This window comes from Corapipo altera, unplaced genomic scaffold, assembly GCF_003945725.1.
Source record: "Corapipo altera isolate COAL_440 unplaced genomic scaffold, ASM394572v1 169, whole genome shotgun sequence".
Lineage (NCBI taxonomy): Eukaryota > Metazoa > Chordata > Aves > Passeriformes > Pipridae > Corapipo > Corapipo altera.
In genome coordinates, this window is record NW_020884946.1 from 3,022,879 (window position 1) to 3,039,997 (window position 17,119).

At 50.8% G+C, this 17,119-nt stretch overlaps 3 protein-coding genes across 4 annotated transcripts in view; 2 read left to right on the forward strand and 1 right to left on the reverse strand.

The window, feature by feature from the left end:
* CDKL1 (cyclin dependent kinase like 1) overlaps positions 1-11,873 on the forward strand; it is a 12,608-nt gene extending 735 nt beyond the window's left edge. The window contains exons 2-9 of the mRNA XM_027662591.1: positions 2,583-2,704; positions 4,669-4,741; positions 6,590-6,680; positions 7,406-7,606; positions 9,093-9,175; positions 9,690-9,746; positions 10,217-10,372; positions 11,218-11,873. Of these exons, the coding sequence (XP_027518392.1) occupies positions 2,583-2,704; positions 4,669-4,741; positions 6,590-6,680; positions 7,406-7,606; positions 9,093-9,175; positions 9,690-9,746; positions 10,217-10,372; positions 11,218-11,325 (891 nt within the window). The 3' untranslated portion in view covers positions 11,326-11,873. The remainder of the gene's footprint in view (positions 1-2,582; positions 2,705-4,668; positions 4,742-6,589; positions 6,681-7,405; positions 7,607-9,092; positions 9,176-9,689; positions 9,747-10,216; positions 10,373-11,217) is intronic.
* Positions 11,874-12,880: 1,007 nt separating this feature from the next.
* Positions 12,881-16,495, reverse strand: DMAC2L (distal membrane arm assembly complex 2 like). The gene is made up of 5 exons (XM_027662472.1): positions 16,387-16,495; positions 16,118-16,215; positions 14,675-14,883; positions 13,780-13,951; positions 12,881-13,437 (listed from the first exon to the last, which is right to left on the reverse strand). Exons 2-5 carry the CDS (start codon positions 16,207-16,209, stop codon positions 13,323-13,325), a joined length of 588 nt encoding a protein of 195 aa, XP_027518273.1. The 5' UTR covers positions 16,210-16,215; positions 16,387-16,495; the 3' UTR covers positions 12,881-13,322.
* The window catches only part of L2HGDH (L-2-hydroxyglutarate dehydrogenase), a 37,549-nt gene continuing 36,917 nt past the window's right edge, over positions 16,488-17,119 (forward strand). For both annotated transcript variants that reach the window (XR_003530776.1, XM_027662470.1), the window contains exon 1: positions 16,488-16,575. Coding sequence is in view for 1 of the 2 variants with exons in the window: in XM_027662470.1 (XP_027518271.1) it covers positions 16,499-16,575 (77 nt within the window). In the remaining variant the exon portion in view is untranslated. The remainder of the gene's footprint in view (positions 16,576-17,119) is intronic.

Here is a 17,119-nt window from a genome sequence, read left to right on the forward strand (position 1 = left end):
GTCGTGAGGGGACGGGGTGTGAGGGCAGCCATGAGGGGACGGGGCTGGGAGGAGCCGTGAGGGGACAGGGCGTCACGAAGGGACAGGCTGTGAGGGCAGCCCTGAAGAGAGGGGGCATGAGGGCATCTGTGAGGGTGACGGTGTGTCGTGAGGGGGGGGAAGCAAAGATTCGGGTGCGAGGGAGCACCATGAAGCGCCCGAGCCAGCTTATCTGGGAGAAAGCCGGTGCCAGGGAATGGCCGGCCCACTTGTCCAGGAATGGCGATGCCAGGTGATCCTCCCCAGCCCAGGCTGGGAGGGTCGGTCCAGAACTGTTGGAGCCGGTGTAAAAACACATGGGCAAAAAGTGATCCTAAACAGCACGAGGACGGGGACAGCCATGGAATGTAACTCTCCCAGCTCCCCAGCTGATAAATCTGCCCCAGCTCCTCCTTAAAATGCCCTTTCTGAGCCCCTGATCTTGGGGAATCCTCAGTGTCGGAGCCTGGCGTGCAGGAAGATCCAGCTGTGGATTGAATGCCAGGAATCGAGGGCAGAGCCGGCAGCTGTGAGCCATGGCAGCACCTTGTCTTTGCTGATCCTTTCCTGACCTCTCTGTGAGCTCACCCTCACACAGAAATGGGTCACTCCTTCACCCTCTATGTGTATTTTCCTGGTGAAAATAAAAGCAGGGGAACATCTACAGTGGGTGACACCCCAGGTCTATCAAGCAGAAACGAGGAGAGACCCAGGAGGAAGAGGGAGAGGATGGGGTAGGGTTTCCTTTTACGCTCCCAGCTTCTGGGCAAGGATTCTGGAGCCAAAGGTTGTGCCCTTTGCTTCTTGCTTAGAGAGCTGGGAGTATGTCCCATCTCTTTTTTGAACTGTTGTGTTCATTTGGTCTCCATAGTTTCCTGAGGCTTTAGGAATGTGTTGTGTGGAAAAAAAATATTTCCTTTTTATTTGTTATGGCACACACTACCCTCAGCTGTGTGTTCAGAGAAATGGGAAGAATTTTTCACTTTCCACTTTCTCCAGGGTGCTCATGATTTGTCCACCTGCCATCCAGGAAAGCCCATCATCTCAGAAAAACAGGATATTTGTTTTTCAGTTAGATTTTGGGGAGAAGCAGCCTTTTTCTCCTGTCCTAAGCAAACACAGGATGTGTGCTGTTTCATTTCAATACACAGTGCTGGAGATGCATTAACATTTAAATTGCATTTAAGATCTGAAAAGGAAAACAATCATTGCTGAAGAGCCTTGTAATACAGCTGGGAACTGGATCATCCTCTGGGATCCAAAGCTTGCATCGCTGCAGCCAGGCATGGCAGGATCTGTGTTGGGGCACTGTTGATTTTAACAAGTGCAGACATGCTTGGCTGTCTTTTCAGCTTTTCCTCTGCAAATAGTAACAGTTTGTTTGTTTTTTGAGGTATTTACTGGCTCAGGCAACTCCCGTTTGTCAAAGATGCAGCGAGATTGTGTTTCATCGGTGAAAAATGTGGGGCCTGATAAATCATTCTTCTGCACAGTGAATGGCTTGTAGAGAAAGGGGGTTTTGTGGCCAGGAGCCAAGGGAGGGTGGGGGCAGTTTGCAGAGTCTTGAAACCATAGAATCCTGGAATGGTTTGGGTTGGTAGGGACCCCAAAGGTCACACAGTTCCACCCTCCTGTAGGGACACCTTCCCCTATCCCAGGTTGCTCTGAGCCCTGTCCAACCTGCCCTTGGACACTTCCAGGGATCCAGGGGCAGCCACCTCTTCTCTGGACAACCTGTGCCAGGGCCTCCCCACCCTCACAGCCAACAATTCCTTCCCAATATCCCATTTAACCCTGCTTTCTGGCAGTGGGAAGCTATTCCCCCTTGTCCTGGGATACTAGGAAGAAATTCTTGGCTTTGAGGGTGGGGAGGCCCTGGCACAGGTTGCCCAGAGAAGCTGTGGCTGCCCCTGGATCCCTGGCAGTGTCCAAGGCCAGGTTGGACGGGGCTTGGAGCAACCTGGGATAGAGGAAGGTGTCCCTGCGCATGGCAGGGGGCTGGAAGTGGATGATCTTTGGGGTCTCTTCCAACCCAAACCATTCTGGGATTCCATGAACACATGAGGTGGATTGAGAGGAGGTGAAAGAAGCAGGAATAAAAATTCTCCTAGTTGACCCACCCAGACTGTGACAATAAACGTGGTGAAGCTGAGGCCATGTGCTTCAGGGAAGCTCTTGCTTTCTGCCAAATGTGTGTTTGCCTGCTGCTGGCTCTTGCCCCGTGTGATTTCCATGGAGAGCTGCTTTTCACTCAAAGCTGCTTTTCACTGTGGTGCCCTCAAAGGCCGATCCTCACAGCGACTGGCAGTGCCAGAACAGCCGTGGGCACAGCGATGAATTTGTTATCTGAGGCACTTGCTGCAGCCAAGCTGACTTACTGCCCATGGCCAGTTCCTAAAACGAGTACACACAGGCTGAGCTGTAGCTGAGCTGGTGCTTCACACCGTGCTGTGCTTGTAGAAAGGGTTCAGCTTAAGGAATTGTGACCTGCAGGCAAAACCCCTGTCCCCTGCACCTTTACCCCCTGCAGGAGCTGATCTGTCCATCCCCTGTGTGTGTTACAGCAACTCAAACACCCCAACCTGGTGAACCTGCTGGAGGTGTTCAGGAGGAAGCGGAAGCTGCACCTGGTGTTCGAGTACTGCGACCACACTGTTCTCCACGAGCTGGACAGGCACCCCCGGGGGTGAGTGGCCCATGTCCCCCCGGGAGCTTTGAGTGCAGGAGTCGGAGCGTCCGTGTCGTTGCTTCCCTGCGGATTTTCAGAGGAATTTCGTTAATTACGGGAGAGGTTTCTCAGCCCCGTGCCCAGCACTTGCTCTGTTGCTGTGGTTTAGCACTGACATCCCCAGGATTGGTGTGTGAGCCCGTGTGTGTGTCCCTGTGCAGAGCTGCTCTCCACGGAGACGGGAGCGCTGAGCCGAGGATTTGGGTGAGCTCTGGCTGGCTGGGGAGCAGCAAACCTGTGTCACTGCAGGGGTGTGCTGGGGGCCCCCAGCCCTCCTTCCACTGCTCCCCAGCTGTGCTGCACATCACTGCCCACTGGGGCACATCACACACAGAGCACCCAAATACGGAATCACAGACTCGTGGAGTTGTTCAGGCTGGAAAAGCCTCTGAGACCATCGAGTCCAACTAATCCAGGACTGCCAAGCCCACCACTCTAAACCATATCCCCAAGTGCCACATTTACATGGCTTTTGGACGCTCAGGGGGACGTGTGGGTTGGCAGGAATTCCCAGGAGCTGTGCCTGCACCTCCCTGCACAGCCCCAGTGAACTCCCTCCCCACACAGGCGCTTGCACAGGGTGTGAGCTCCACACGGGGTCTGTTCTTTCACACAGTGTAAGTGACACTCCCACTACACACATTGTCCCTAATTCCCCACGGTGACCTGGTGCTGTGGAAATGCTGAGCAGGAGTTCATAAATCATTTTACAGGCCTGGAGCTAAATGAGCTGCCTGCAGGGGACTGACTGGGGGTTGAGTAAACAAGAGCCTGTTGCTGCCTTTGTCCCCGATGTGGAGCTGGAGGAGAATGGAGCATGGTGACAGCACATGGCTTTGTGAGCTGGTGAGCAGCTGCCACCCCAGTTTGAACCAGTTCACCTGGAATCTGAAGGAGAGGATGGATAACCCTCCTTGAGGAAAATACTTCACATTTGCTTTCTGTTCATCCAAACGACTCCAGTGTGGATGAACATGTAACACAGGCTGCATACTTGGCTTCCTGTCTTTGCAGATGGTCTTTTGTGGTCAGGTTAAGGTGGGTGGGCACACGCTGTTTCCAGGCCATTTGACCAACTCCATCCCATTGTCAGGCTGTCAGTGGAGCACTCCCATCATTCTGGGATGTTTCTGGAAGGAATCTCTGGCATTGCCACAGCAATGTCAGCACAAGACCCTCAGCACAAAGTGCCTTAGAGAAAAACCCAGGCTTGTATTGATTTGGTTTAGTTTTTTTCTTTGTAATGAATCGGAAACTTTTCAACACTGAACACGTGAAATAAAATGGTATTTGAGATTGAAAGTGCCACGATTGTCACCTCTGCCTTTCCTGGGGTTGTCAAAGATCCTTGCAGGCAGCCAAGGAAGTTTAAGAACTGTTGCCCAGTAACTGAAGGAGAGGAGGGTGGGCTGGGAAGTGTTTGCCAGCTTTGGGAGTGAAGAGGTGGGATCCAAACCAAAGCAGAGCTTTATACTCTTGTAGGAACATGCTTCCTCCCCTTATTTTGTCACCTCCCTGGGCAATCAGTGCCATGACAGCATTGCACAGCTGTATCTATACCATGGGTTCTCCAGCAGTTCCAACCCTGAGCAGTTATAGAGGCAGAAATGCCTGCTGGCATTTTGGGATTGCCAGGAAATGTGGATGCTGAACGCAGCCACGGGACAGGACCTGACGTTGCTGTGGTCACCAGTGGCAGGCCTGGCTGTGACAGTGGTCCCAGACACTCTGTCACACTCTTAACTGCAATAAACCCTTGTGTCTTGTTGCACTGACTGGATCTGGAAGTGTTTTCTGATTCCCCTGATGATTTTGCTCAGAGATGCCTGTACAATGTCAGCACTCAAAGGCCTCCCCTTCCTATTCCCTGTAACGCTGAAGTGATTTTGAATGTCCAAAACACAACTGTGTTTTTCAAACAGGGTGCCAGAGTACCTGGTGAAGAGCATAACCTGGCAGACCCTCCAGGCCGTGAACTTCTGCCATAAACACAACGTGAGTGCCCTGAACAGCACCAACAATTGCTGGGACGTGGCCTTGGGCAAGAGGGGGGTTCTGTTGGCACTTCCCTGATTACAGAGCTTTCGTGGAATGCAGTCAGGTGGAATTTCCTGTTTTCAACAGCAAACACATCTGAAACGTCAGTGTATGCCCACAACAGCTGCATTTACTGTCACACAGGCCCCTTGGGTTGGCTGTCAGGGAATGATTTGCTCTAATGACCTTAGACAAGCTTCCAGGTGGAACAGGAATGTATCCCTGTGTATTCCTGTGCTGTGCATTACAGCTGATGCCCAGGAAACTGCCTTCCCAGCTCCTCACCTGAGAGCTCAGCAAACTGCTGCTGATTTATCAGAGAGTCCTGCTGCTGACAGTCACAGGCCTTGAATCATGGCACCAGTTAAAAGATTTCAAAACTCAGACACAACAAACCCCTTTTACAACCCCTGCTCTGCTTTCTGGAGGGAGACACGAGTTGTGTGCGTTTCAGTGGGAACACTTTGGGAAGCAGGAAAGGAGAAGGAGCCCTTTGGAGAAGTCCTTTAAGCAAACTTAGCTGTAATTGACTTTGCTTTTGTTCATCTGCCAATGTTTGAGATTTATGAGTGGGGCAGGAGATGGCCCTGGGATGGGTGCTTTGTCTTTGCTGGGAGAATTATGTCCAGTTGAGCCACAGGAACTTGGCCACAGCTCTCTCCTGCTTCCAAGATTTGTTGGTTTGCGTCTTTTTTCCGTTCCCCTCAAAGATTTAATGGAGTTTTAGAGCAGAGGGAACAATGAGATGCTGCAGCCTGACCTGCTGTAGATCACAGGTAATGAGGTTTTATGCAGCTGCCCTTTTTGGAACTCCATGACAGTGGTTTAAATAAGCAGCACTTCAGTCCTCAGGAGGAGACACAGTAATTTACCACCAGCTTAGGGAGGAAAGTCTGAGGTGTTTGTGCTGAGGTGATGGTGTGGGAGGGATGACATGAGCGAGACCCTGGTGAGTTGAGCAGAGCAAAAGAAATGAAGGTCTCTGTTAGTTTGATCAGCAGAAATTCTTTGCCAAGCCCAAATTCAGTTGTTGTGAAGGTCAAGGTCACCTCCTAAGAATCACAGAATTGCCAGTGTTGGAAGGGAAATCATCTTGTCCAGCCCTCACACTCAAGCAGGCTCAGCTAGAGCAGGCCGCTCAGAAACTTTTCCAGTCAGGGGTTGAACATTTCCAAGGCTTGAGGCTTCCCAGACTCCCTGGACAACCTGTTTGGGTGTCAGGCCACCCTCTCAGTTAAAAAAGATAAATTGCTTAGATTTAAGTGGCGTTTCCTGTGTGCTCAGTTTGTGCCCATTGCCTGTCTGGTGCCACTGGCACCACCAAGGAGAGCCTGGATTGGTCTCCTTTACTTTTCCCATCAGGTATTTATCCACAGAAGCTGAGGATCCCAGAGCTGGACAGAGAGCTCTGGATGTGTCTCACCTGTGCTGAGCAGATCACTGAGCAGAGATCATCAGCACAGGTGAGACCGAGCTCTTGCTGAGCTTTGTGAACAGAATCACCTGCCAGGAGCTTCCCAGCTGGTTCTGGGAGCTGACTCCGTGTTGCCCAGGTGACCCAGAGCTGTGCAGCTCAAGCTGGGAGCTGCACAGAGTCTCACCCTGGGTGAGGGTGGGCTGTGGGCAGGTAATTGTCCTGTCTGACGGGACCTGGATTTAGCAGCTGCTCAGAAATCCTTCCATCTCCTTCAGCAGGAATGATTGCCTGGCACAATGTGCAGAGGGCGTGTGGATGAATTAAGAGGGTCTTTGTATGAGGGCCAGGTTAAATACGTGCTTCTAACCTTCTCTTTTTTCTGTTTGCAGTGCATCCACCGAGATGTAAAGCCAGAAAACATCCTGATAACGAAGCACTCCGTCATCAAACTCTGTGACTTCGGATTTGCCCGAATACTGAGTGAGTGCTGCTGCACACACGATGTGTTAACTCGGGAAAGCTCCACTGAAGGGGAGGATCAGCCTTTCAAACACTCACTTGTCTTTGCTTGATGCATCTGCAAAGCATCCTATATAAAAGGCTGTTGTGTTTTCCCAGGGAAGCTCCACAAGAGGCTGGGTAGAGATCCCAAACCTTAAAGGAAGGAGTCCAGACACCGCAGTGATGGGGATCTGTGAACAGCCTGAGCTCCCTGCTGGGGCGGCTGAGCTGTTGGGGGTGCTGGCACTGGCACATGGAAGTCAGCCTTGGGCATCTTGGAGCTGCCCAGCCCTTGTTTATGCAATGCTGGAGACACAGCTGGAGTTCCCTGGCAGCCAGACCCCTCCGGCTGCCTCTGCAAACAATGGCTTCACATTTCCCTTGTAAATAAACCCCCTAATCTGGTTTATTTTAGCTCCTGTTCTGACAAATCACGTGGGCTCTGGGAACTGCCCACTGGCTGGTGTGGGGCCCTGCTGTGAGCTCTGCACATTTTCATTTGGAGAAAAACACGGTCCTGATTTTTGCCAGATCCCAAGTGTTTCCAAAGTAGGGTCCTGTTGTGGCCAGTGACTCACCCCCTTCCTGCAGCCACCGCCTGCCCAGGGGGTGCCCCAACATGTGCAACCACTGATGACGGGCCCGTCTGCATCTCCCTGATCCCACATTCCTGCTTGTTTCTCTCCTCCCTGACCCCAACCCAGCCGGTCCCAGTGACTCCTACACGGACTACGTGGCCACCCGGTGGTACCGCTCCCCGGAGCTGCTGGTGGGGGACACCCAGTACGGGCCCCCCGTGGACGTCTGGGCCATCGGCTGCGTTTTCGCCGAGCTGCTCTCGGGGGTCCCGCTGTGGCCTGGGAAGTCTGACGTGGACCAGCTCTACCTCATCCGGAGAACCCTGGGTGAGTGTCCCCCGGTGCCCTTGGCAGGACTAGAGCTTTCCTCTGTCGTGGGAATCAGGAGTAGCCAAGAGGTGAATTTGCCCCGTGGATCTCTCCCTGTGGCAGATGTTGGCTTATTTGAGGTGTTCCTGTCCTTAAAAGGGAGCTGGGTTTTCCTGGCTCCCAAAGGACGGGGCTGTGGAAGCAGGATCATTGCCTGCAGACTGCCTGGAACCATCCCTCTACTCTCTTTAGCCTCTGGGAAGCTGAATCTGGTGCTGGGCAGATTAGGAAAGATGTGGGATGTGTTAGGTGACCACCGGACCTCCTGGTCCCTTGGGGTGGCTCAGTGACTGCTGAGGTGTCCCTTGGGTTGGGACAGCACAGGAACACCTGCCTCTCCTGCTGTGCTTCCCACATCTTCACCTGTTGTTTCCAGACAGGGAAATGAGGCACCTGTATCAGAAAGGAATGTTTTGCATAAAGGTTTGAAAGATCCAGGTATTTTTCAGGGTTTGCTATCAAGCAAAGTGGTCAATGAATAGTTGGATTAAGTTCATCCCAGCTTTGGAGGTCTCATAAGCGTGGCCAGTGCCTGTGGATGTCTCTGTGCCTGGGAATGGGAGTGTGAAAATGTTCACACTTGGTCACTAAAATGTTCACAACTTGTCTGTTCCACGTGTTTGTCTTTATTCATCAAGGAATTTTAGGAGCCACTCCAGATTCATTTGTTAAATAAAGACCCACTGTCCCCATAACACTCAAATTAATCCAGTCTCATTGATTCTCTTTGATCTGGCTGTGTAACATCTGATTTCTTGCCTGGCAACGAACAACCCCCCACTTTTAATTGAAATTTGTTGGAATGGACTGAGAGTTGTAATTTTTACTGAGCAGTTTATAAAACTAATGGCTTTAAACAGATAAGCTCCTTAGCTAGAAAAATAGTTCCTCCAGAATCCATTAAAGCCACTGTTAGGCAGTTGTAATTTATTTTTAATGACAGGGTTTCAGCCAGAAGAGATTCCCGTTGGATCCAGGTGCTGGACTGAGCAAAGCTCCTTGGTGGAAGCTGTGCCATTGGCATTTTACTGGCTCTTTGTTATGGGTTTGATTTTAGCATTTTCCTTGCTCTGAGCTGCTCTGAGCTTCAAAACAGCTGCCCTGGGGAAAAGCTGCAACGTGTTCCTGGTGGAGCTGCACTTCAGCTCTTTTCCATACAACATGCTCAGGAGTGTCCAAAGAGAATGTCACCAATATGTGTTATATTTTCCTGAAGCTGGAACACTTGTGGCCCTGCCTTTCCCTCAGCACAGTCCCACAGGTGTGGGATCACTGATGGCCCCAATGGACATCAGTTGTCACAGAAGAACATTTCCTCAGCTCACCTGGTGACATTCCATCTCTTTGGATGTTCTCTTGCATGGGATCAGCTTTGTTAGAGGATACAACCTTGTGCTAGAAAAACAGCAAATTAATCCAAATTTCTTTTTACTCTTGGTCGAAGGGGATCTCATTCCCAGGCACCAGCAAGTGTTCAGCACCAACCAGTTCTTCAGCGGGGTAAGAATTCCAGACCCGGAGAGCATGGTAAGAGCTGCCTCCAGATGCAATTCCCTTGAGCCTGCTGCTGACCAGTCTCTCTTCCACTCTGATCCACTCTGCAGTGCTAAGGAGGCAGGGGGTTTGGGCAGGGAAATGTTCCTGCTTCTTTTTGCCCACGTGCTGCCAGCTTTGGAAGTGGAGCTGGAAAAGCCTCGCTCGGCTTGACCAGCCCTTTGCTGCGCAGCGTTTCGTCCCAGTCCAAAAGCTTTGCCCTTTCCTTTGCCAGTGTGCACCAGGATACTGCTTGGAGGTGGCTGAACCCGTCTCATGACATTTTAACTACTACACTACATAAAAACAGTCAAAAGATTATTGATCTCCACCCCTTCCCCCCATTCCTGGTGGCACATCCTCAGTAGTGCCAGGCCTGCAAGCTCTCGGAGTGAGGGAGGCATTTTGTGAGGAATGGGTCACGTTGCTATGGGAAGCTGGGTCTCTGTCCCCTGATAAATGGACAGGTTGCTCATATGAGTACACTCACTGGTTTTTTTCCCTCCAGGAGCCATTGGAAGTGAAATTCCCCAATATTTCATACTCTGCTCTGTCTCTCATGAAGGTAAGAAAACTCCAGCCCTGCACTGAGATGAGCAAGGGGGGTCTGTGTCACTTAGCAGTAAATGGTGTCAGCTGGGGGCTGAGTTATCAGAGATTCATTGAGAAATAGAGCTGGTTTCCTCCCCTGTTCCTCAAGCCACAATTCCTCCTACAGCTGTGGACTCCCCATCCCTAGAAGTGTCCAAGGCCAGGTTGGACAGGGCTTGGAGCAACCTGGGCTAGTGGAAGTTGTCCTTGCCCATGGCAGGGGGTTGGAATGAGATGGGCTTTGAGGTCCCTTCCAACCCAAACCATTCCATGATTCCTTGATGAATTGCTGCAATCGTTGGGTATCAGCTGTTCCTCAAGCTTCCTGCTGACTGAAAAGCCACTTTTATAATACATTAAAAAATTATTAACACACGTACCTGCGGGAATACTCGTTGGCTGTGGGGAGGGCCTGGAATTGTGCAGATCCTTCATCTTTTCTAGGCATGCCTTCGGATGGACCCTGCGGAGAGGCAAACCTGTGAGCAGCTGCTGCAGCATCCCTACTTTGACAGCTTCAGGGAGGCAGTGGATCTGGGGAAAGAACGGGAAAAAACAGCTCGGAAACCAGCTAGGCTGACTCGGAAGCACATGCCAGGGGTAACTTTTCCACAGTATTTCATGTTCTTTTGTTGGCTCCCAGGAGCTGGGCTGTGCTGGCAGTTAGGAGAGTTTTATCCTGAGGAGGAAACAAACCTCCTGGCTAAATCCATCCAAACTGGATACTGCAGTGCAGCTCCACGGGGCACTGGGGATAAGCAGCACAGCCCCGTGAACCATCAGAGTTAGCCAGGAATGTGCATTCCTGACAAAGAGTAGCAGGAGAGCTGAACAAACTGGACACACTCGTGTGGCTGGTTCAATTTGGGATCCTTTTGGTGCTTTTGAATCCCAAATTACGGAGATGGAAAAAATGCCCAGTTCTGTTTGTAACTGGTGATGGGACGTGATCCCATACTCAGTTCCACCTTACACCACACACTGGGTGTTTCTGCAGCTGGAGTTGCCAGGCAAATTCCCTGCTGCTTCAGCCTTTCTGGACTCCATCCCAAGTCCCCAGATCCAGCCTCACAATGTGAGTCATTCCGCAGTTTTTATGCCCAAGAGCCACGTTCCCCACAGCAGCTGTAAGGCTGAGCTGGTAACAGACAGGGAAGTTGGAGGTGAGGGAGAACTGCTACAGCCTGTAAATTCCTGGATCACACTGAGTCACCTCTTCCATTTCTATGCCATAGGATATAACAGGAATGTTTTTCTTACCCTGGACGACTGGAAGAAATCCCTTTAATGAGTTGATCTTGTTGCAGTCCAGTCACAGAACCATGACTCTTAGTATGAGAAGTACAGGATTTCAGTAGGAATAGTGACATTTTTCCATGTGAAAAAGGAAACGTGTGCTTTATTCTCATTCCAGACAAACACACTCCGTGTAACTTTTCCTTTAGTTACAGCACCTGCCCCAGCTGACCAGCAGTAACGTTCTCCCAGCTTTGGACAGCAAGAAGCACTGCTGCAAGACAAGGAAATCCAACTACCACTTCCCAAACATCTGACCAGATTCAGACCTGATTGTTCAAAGTTCAAGGATAAATTCGGGATTTATAAAGGGAGGATACACAGTGGAAAACTAAATTACTAAATGCTGTGACATGTACAAAGCGAGTCCAGCCTGATGAGAGGCTGCCTCACTGCTCCAGGTAGTTCCCAGCCTGCTGCAGGGATACACCTGCCTTACTACTGCACTTAGAGATCACAGAGTATTAAAACTACTGGTGGTGGCTTCACAGTCTCAACAGGCACCACTCCCAGGAGAACAGAGCAACCATAACCTCTGGTTTCTTTACTCTTTTCAGAGTTTCTCCTGAGTGTTTCATCCGTTGATTGCTCTTCTTTGCTCTTTCTGACAATAGTGAAGCCACTTGCTTGTAGTTACAGGAATTGTTTTGATCACAACTAATCATGAACTTAATTTATAACAGTGGCCAGACACAGGTAGGAATCCTACCTCAGTGTTTGTATTAAGAGTGACTCGGGTTTGTGGAATCTCAGGATGTAATATTGGGTTGATTTTGAATAAAAGAAATGTAGCTTGTTTTTCCAATCTACTGGATTTATTTTTTTTTTACTTGAAACCAAGAGCAAAAATGTTTTGTTTTCCCAGTACCTTCTGTGTTCCACAACAGTCAAAGCCATTTCAGTGGGACAGATCCCACATCCTCAGATGGTACCTGTTGGCCTTTTGTTTCCTTGCACAGGGAGATCCACGTCTGAGACAGCACTGTGGATCTGCTTTCTTGGAGTCGCTGCCTCCTGCCCTTCCCTACCACCCAAGACAGGAATTTGGCTAAAAATGCTGTGTTCTCCCTGAGGATGAGTCCTTCCCCCTGTGCTGGCACAACTGAGGCACTTCCATTCCTGGGGGCAGTTTTGGGCCCCTCACAAGGACATGGAAAGGCTGGAGCGTGTGCAGGGAAGGGAAGGGAGCTGGGAAGGGGCTGGAGCAGCAGGAGCAGCTGAGGGAGCTGGGGGGGGCTCAGCCTGGAGCAAAGGAGGCTCAGGGGGGACCTTCTGGCTCTGCAATTCCCTGATAGGAGGGGGGAGCCGGGGGGATCGGGCTCTGCTCCCAGGGAACAAGGGACAGGAGGAGAGGAAATGGCCTTAAAATGCACCAGGGGAGGTTCAGGTTGGATATTAAATTCCTTCATGGAAAGGGTTGTCCAGCCCTGGCACAGCTCCTCAGGGCAGTGCTGGAGTCCCCATCCCTGGAGGGATTTAAAAGCCATGTGGATGTGGCACCTGAGGATGTGGGTCAGTGGTGGCCTTGGCAGTGCTGGGGGAAGGGTTGGACCTGATGGTCTTGGAGGCCTTTCCAACCCTAATGATGCTGTGATTCTCCTACTTATCAGCAGTGATGAGGATGCAGCTACAGAGCTGCACAGAACTCATTCAGTCCATGTCAGCACACGGCAAAAATGTGCAGGAGGGTGGATCCAAGAGCCACTGCTCTGCCACAGACAGCCGTGCTCCATTCAGTGTTCCTGAGGAGGTGACCCTGCCTGCCTGCAGATGACTCCATTGCAACCTCACAACAGAAGCCAAAGCGTGAAGAACACAAAAAAAGGCCCATGAGCTGTTTTATTAAATCAGCTCCCACCGACTGGGCGGGGTTCTCTGAGGGTGAACAGCCCTTGCTCCCACAGCACCAACACCGACCGCGCCCAGCGCTGCGGCTCCGCTCCCCACTGCCACTTAATAAATCCGTGCAATAAAACAGCTGAACACTTCTCACTGAGGTATTAACAGCTCCCTATGAACACAGCACACGTGACTCTGTACAGGAGCCTGCCTTCTCTGCTGCTATCCACCATTTAGTTTAAGCTTAACAAAACTTCAGTGTATAATTTCTGAAAAGGTCACATACAGCTTTTTGAGGCTGCACTGGGAGAGCTGGGCTTATTTTCACACCTGGAAATACAGCAGCATCTAAAGTTAATTTATGCAATATATGATAAATACTAGGAAGTCACATCTCAGTCGTGTGCTGTCGTGTTTATTCCAAGTCCAGCTCCAGCTCCAGCTTTGGCAGCGCCTGCTGAAGGGCGTGAAAGGTGGTTTCTTTCTCTCTGATTCCAGGAAGGTCACTCAGATACAAATACTCAAGGTTCCTGTAAATATTTAAAAAGAAAATCAGCAACTACTGTTTAACTGCTGACAAAGAAATTAGAGAAAAGATCATTCCACTGTAATTATTTTAAATGTTGACTGGTTATGATAGAAGCTTTTTATGAAGTGGGTGCTTGAGGTTTTTAGCTGCAGAGGGGCAGTATCCAAGTGCATCCCATGCCCAAGGACTCAGGTCTGCCCTGAGACCTCAAGGCATGAGAGGATGTGGTGACAGGGAGCAGCCCCACACATCTGGAACAGCCAGACTCCAGCTCCTCCACCCAACACAATCCCAGAACAGCCTGGGACAAGGGTGCCGTGGAAGCGCTCAGGGGCTCACGTACGTCAGCTTGTGAAGGGCAAGGATGCCTTTGTCTGTGACATTCCCACAGGAGATGATCTTCAGCTGGAGGAGACTCTTCTGCAGGTTGTTTGTCTCGCTGAGCCTCTGCAGACACTCGTCCTGTATGTACATGCACTTCTCCAGCCTGATGTCCGTGACGTGCTCCAGACCATCTGGAAAGATAAAAGCAAGGATTTGCTTCAGAGTGCCAGGACCATCCTGTGCTGGTTGTTAAGTTCTGCCTCCAAACCCACCCAGCAACAAGTTCCTGTTCCATGGGGCCATAACACACAATGAATCTCCAAAGTCCCTTTGTGGTACTTCAAATAAATGAAAACCCTTTTGGGTAAGATTTGAAGAGCTTTGGCATGGGCCTGTCACAAAAAACCTACAAGTTTGGGTGATAAACAAGGACTGACACAGAAATGTGCTAATGCAGGAAATTCAAGGTCCCCTGCTATGAAAAAATAATAATAACAGTAACTCTTGCCTATTTTGGTTTCTGCTGTTTAAAGGAGACCTGAAACACCTTTTTAATCTTTTGTAAGAAACCAAGTGTTTGCTTTTTGTCTTTGAAGACGTCATAAATACCTCGAGAACAAGCAGAATTATGACTTCAGAGGCACCAAAATCATGGCTTGGTGTAGAAGAAAAAGAATATTTACAGTGCTTTTTGCTTCCAGCTCATCAAAATTCGTGGCACTTCCTTAGTGCTACGGACATTTCAGGCAAGGGCTGATGAAGCTCCCAATCACACACCTCCAGCAAAACCTTAGGAACTCACAAAGCCATTTTAAGGGAAAAAAAAAAACCACGAGAGATTGCTTAGTATGTTGCTAAGGAATGAGACAATGACACAACTGAAATCAAGACCATTAAGAACAATCTGACGTTACCCAGATAGTCAAATCCTCTGTACATGATGCAGGAGTCGATGGCATTGATTGCTTCTATCTTGTACTTGCCCAGGGGCCCCGTGGGGAGCCCGTTGTAGTCCTGCTGCCACTTTGGGGAGCCCTGGAACCGCACCAAGGCCCCGCAGCGCAGGAGCCACTCCGAGGCCGCCCGGTCGGGGCCCACGGCTTGGATCCGCTCATAGTCCACCCTGCCACGACACAAAGAGCATCCACGGGGTGGAAAAGTTATTCCCTTGGCAGCTGAAAAGCTCCACGGCAAATATCTGCTCATGTGGGTGGTAAGGTATCAGAAAACTAAGGATGTGATTTACTGCACGTGGTTTGCGTGTCATCTTTCGGACTGTGAGGTTCTTAGTCTGGCAGGAGGGGTTTTTCTAACTTGTTTTAAATGGCAGATGCTTTTGGTAAAAAAAAGAATGCAAATGCAACTGGACTTAACCTTCCTGATTGTTCCTTTCCATGTCTGTAGGGAGAGAGAAAAAAAACCCGCCTTTTTCTTCCCAGAGGCTTTACAACTGCTAATTTCTCTCTCAAACACTGATTATATAGAAACATCTTGAAACCTGTCACAAGTATGTCATTCCTAAATCCTTTTCATAGAATCATGTTGTTAGTTGTTAAGGCTGGGAAAGGCCTTTAAGATCATTAAGTCCAACCACCAACCCAGCACCACCACCACGTTCCCCACTAAACCATGTCCTCAAGTGCCACATCCACACATTTCCTGAAAACTTCCAGGGATGGTGACTCCACCACTGCCTTGGGCAGCCTGTTTTTTCTCAACAGTTACAGTATTTCATAAAAAACACATGTCAGCAATAGTTAAACTTCTTGGGTCCATTCTGGAAAAGGATGCATTTCTTAGTCTGGACAGGAATGATGAAGGACGAGACCTGGAAGAGGCTCCCGTCTGGTTTAGTTTCAGTAATCAGCTACACCACACAACCCTTCCCACACAGCCAGAAGACATAAGGCAAAACTATTAGCTCCTGGCAAAAGTTATGGGCAGAGAAAGTTTCACAGAGAAGGGTTTTCCCTTCTAAAAGTAAATCTGAAACCCTCCTGTGGCTGAATCACTTCGTAAGTGATGGGTTGGTTTGATGCTGTTCTGAATAAGTAAAGGGGCTTGGTTGTGCTACAGGTTTAAATGAGTTTTGGGGTCAAAGAAGAGCAGGACTTAGGGACAGAATCCATGTGGCCACTCCATGGAGGGGGCAGAGCACAGACCTTCCTCTGGAGGGTCACAGCTTGGGATGGGAAGCAGGTACGGAACGCCCCCTGCCAAGCACCGACACGCAATCTGCAGGGAAAGAAGAGCATTAAGTTCTCTGCAGCCCAGGGATTTGATTCTTCTCTTCCACAAACCGCGCTGTGGACCCGCGGGACCCGATAACTGATTATTGCCCAGCGACTCACTCTTACTTGTTGAACACGGCGTTCAGCCATCCCCAGAACCCTCTGCAGCTGCCCGGCGGCGACGGCGGCTTCCTCACGAGCCTCCCCAACACCATCATCACCTCCTTGGAGAAGAGAAAGAGAAAAGAGAGATATTATTTGGAGCGTCCGCAGCAGCAGCAGCACAGGGGGGGCCAGGGCCCCCCTCCAGGCCTGACCGGGGCTGTCCTCCCGGCGGGACCCGCGGCTGCCGGCGGGGGTCTGTCACCGCCCCCGGGCTGCCCCGAGGGCCGAACCTTGGCCGGCTCTGCCCTGCCCGGCCCGGCGGAGCGGCTGTGGAGGCGGAGGAGGAGGAGGAGGAGGACGCGGACTCGGCGGACGCGGCCGGGCGGTCTCTCCGCCCCCAAGATGGCGGCGGCGCTGAGGGGCCGCGCGGGCCCGGGCGGGGCCCCGGCGCTGTGGCGGGTCCAGAGCCGGGGGAGGAGGTGAGACCGGGGGGAGCGGGACGGACCGCCCCGGACCGCGTCCTGCCCCTTCCTTTATCCATTTCCCTTATCCCTTGCCTTTTCCCTTTTCCCTTTCCGCTTCCCCTCTCCCCTCCCCTCCCCTTTCTTCCCTCTCCTCTCTCCCCTATATCGCCTTACCCTATCTCCTATATATATATATCCCTTCTCCTCTTCCTCTATATCCTCTATCCCCTATATCCTTTCTCCCCTCACTCTATCCCCTATATCCCCTATCCCCTTTCCCTATTCCTATCCCCTCTCTCTATCCTCTTCCCCTTCTCCTATCCCCTCTCCCATTCCCTTACTTTCTATCCTTTTCCCCTTTCCTCTGTCCCTATACTCCCTGTATTCTGTATATTTCCTACATCCCCTGTCCCCTATATCCCCTATCCCCTATATCCATCCTCTTCCCCTTCTCTTATCCCCTATCCCATTTCCCTACTCCCTACCTTTTTCCCCTGTCCCCTATTCCCTATATCCTGCATATTCCCTATATCCCCTATCCCTGTCCTCTTCCCCTTCT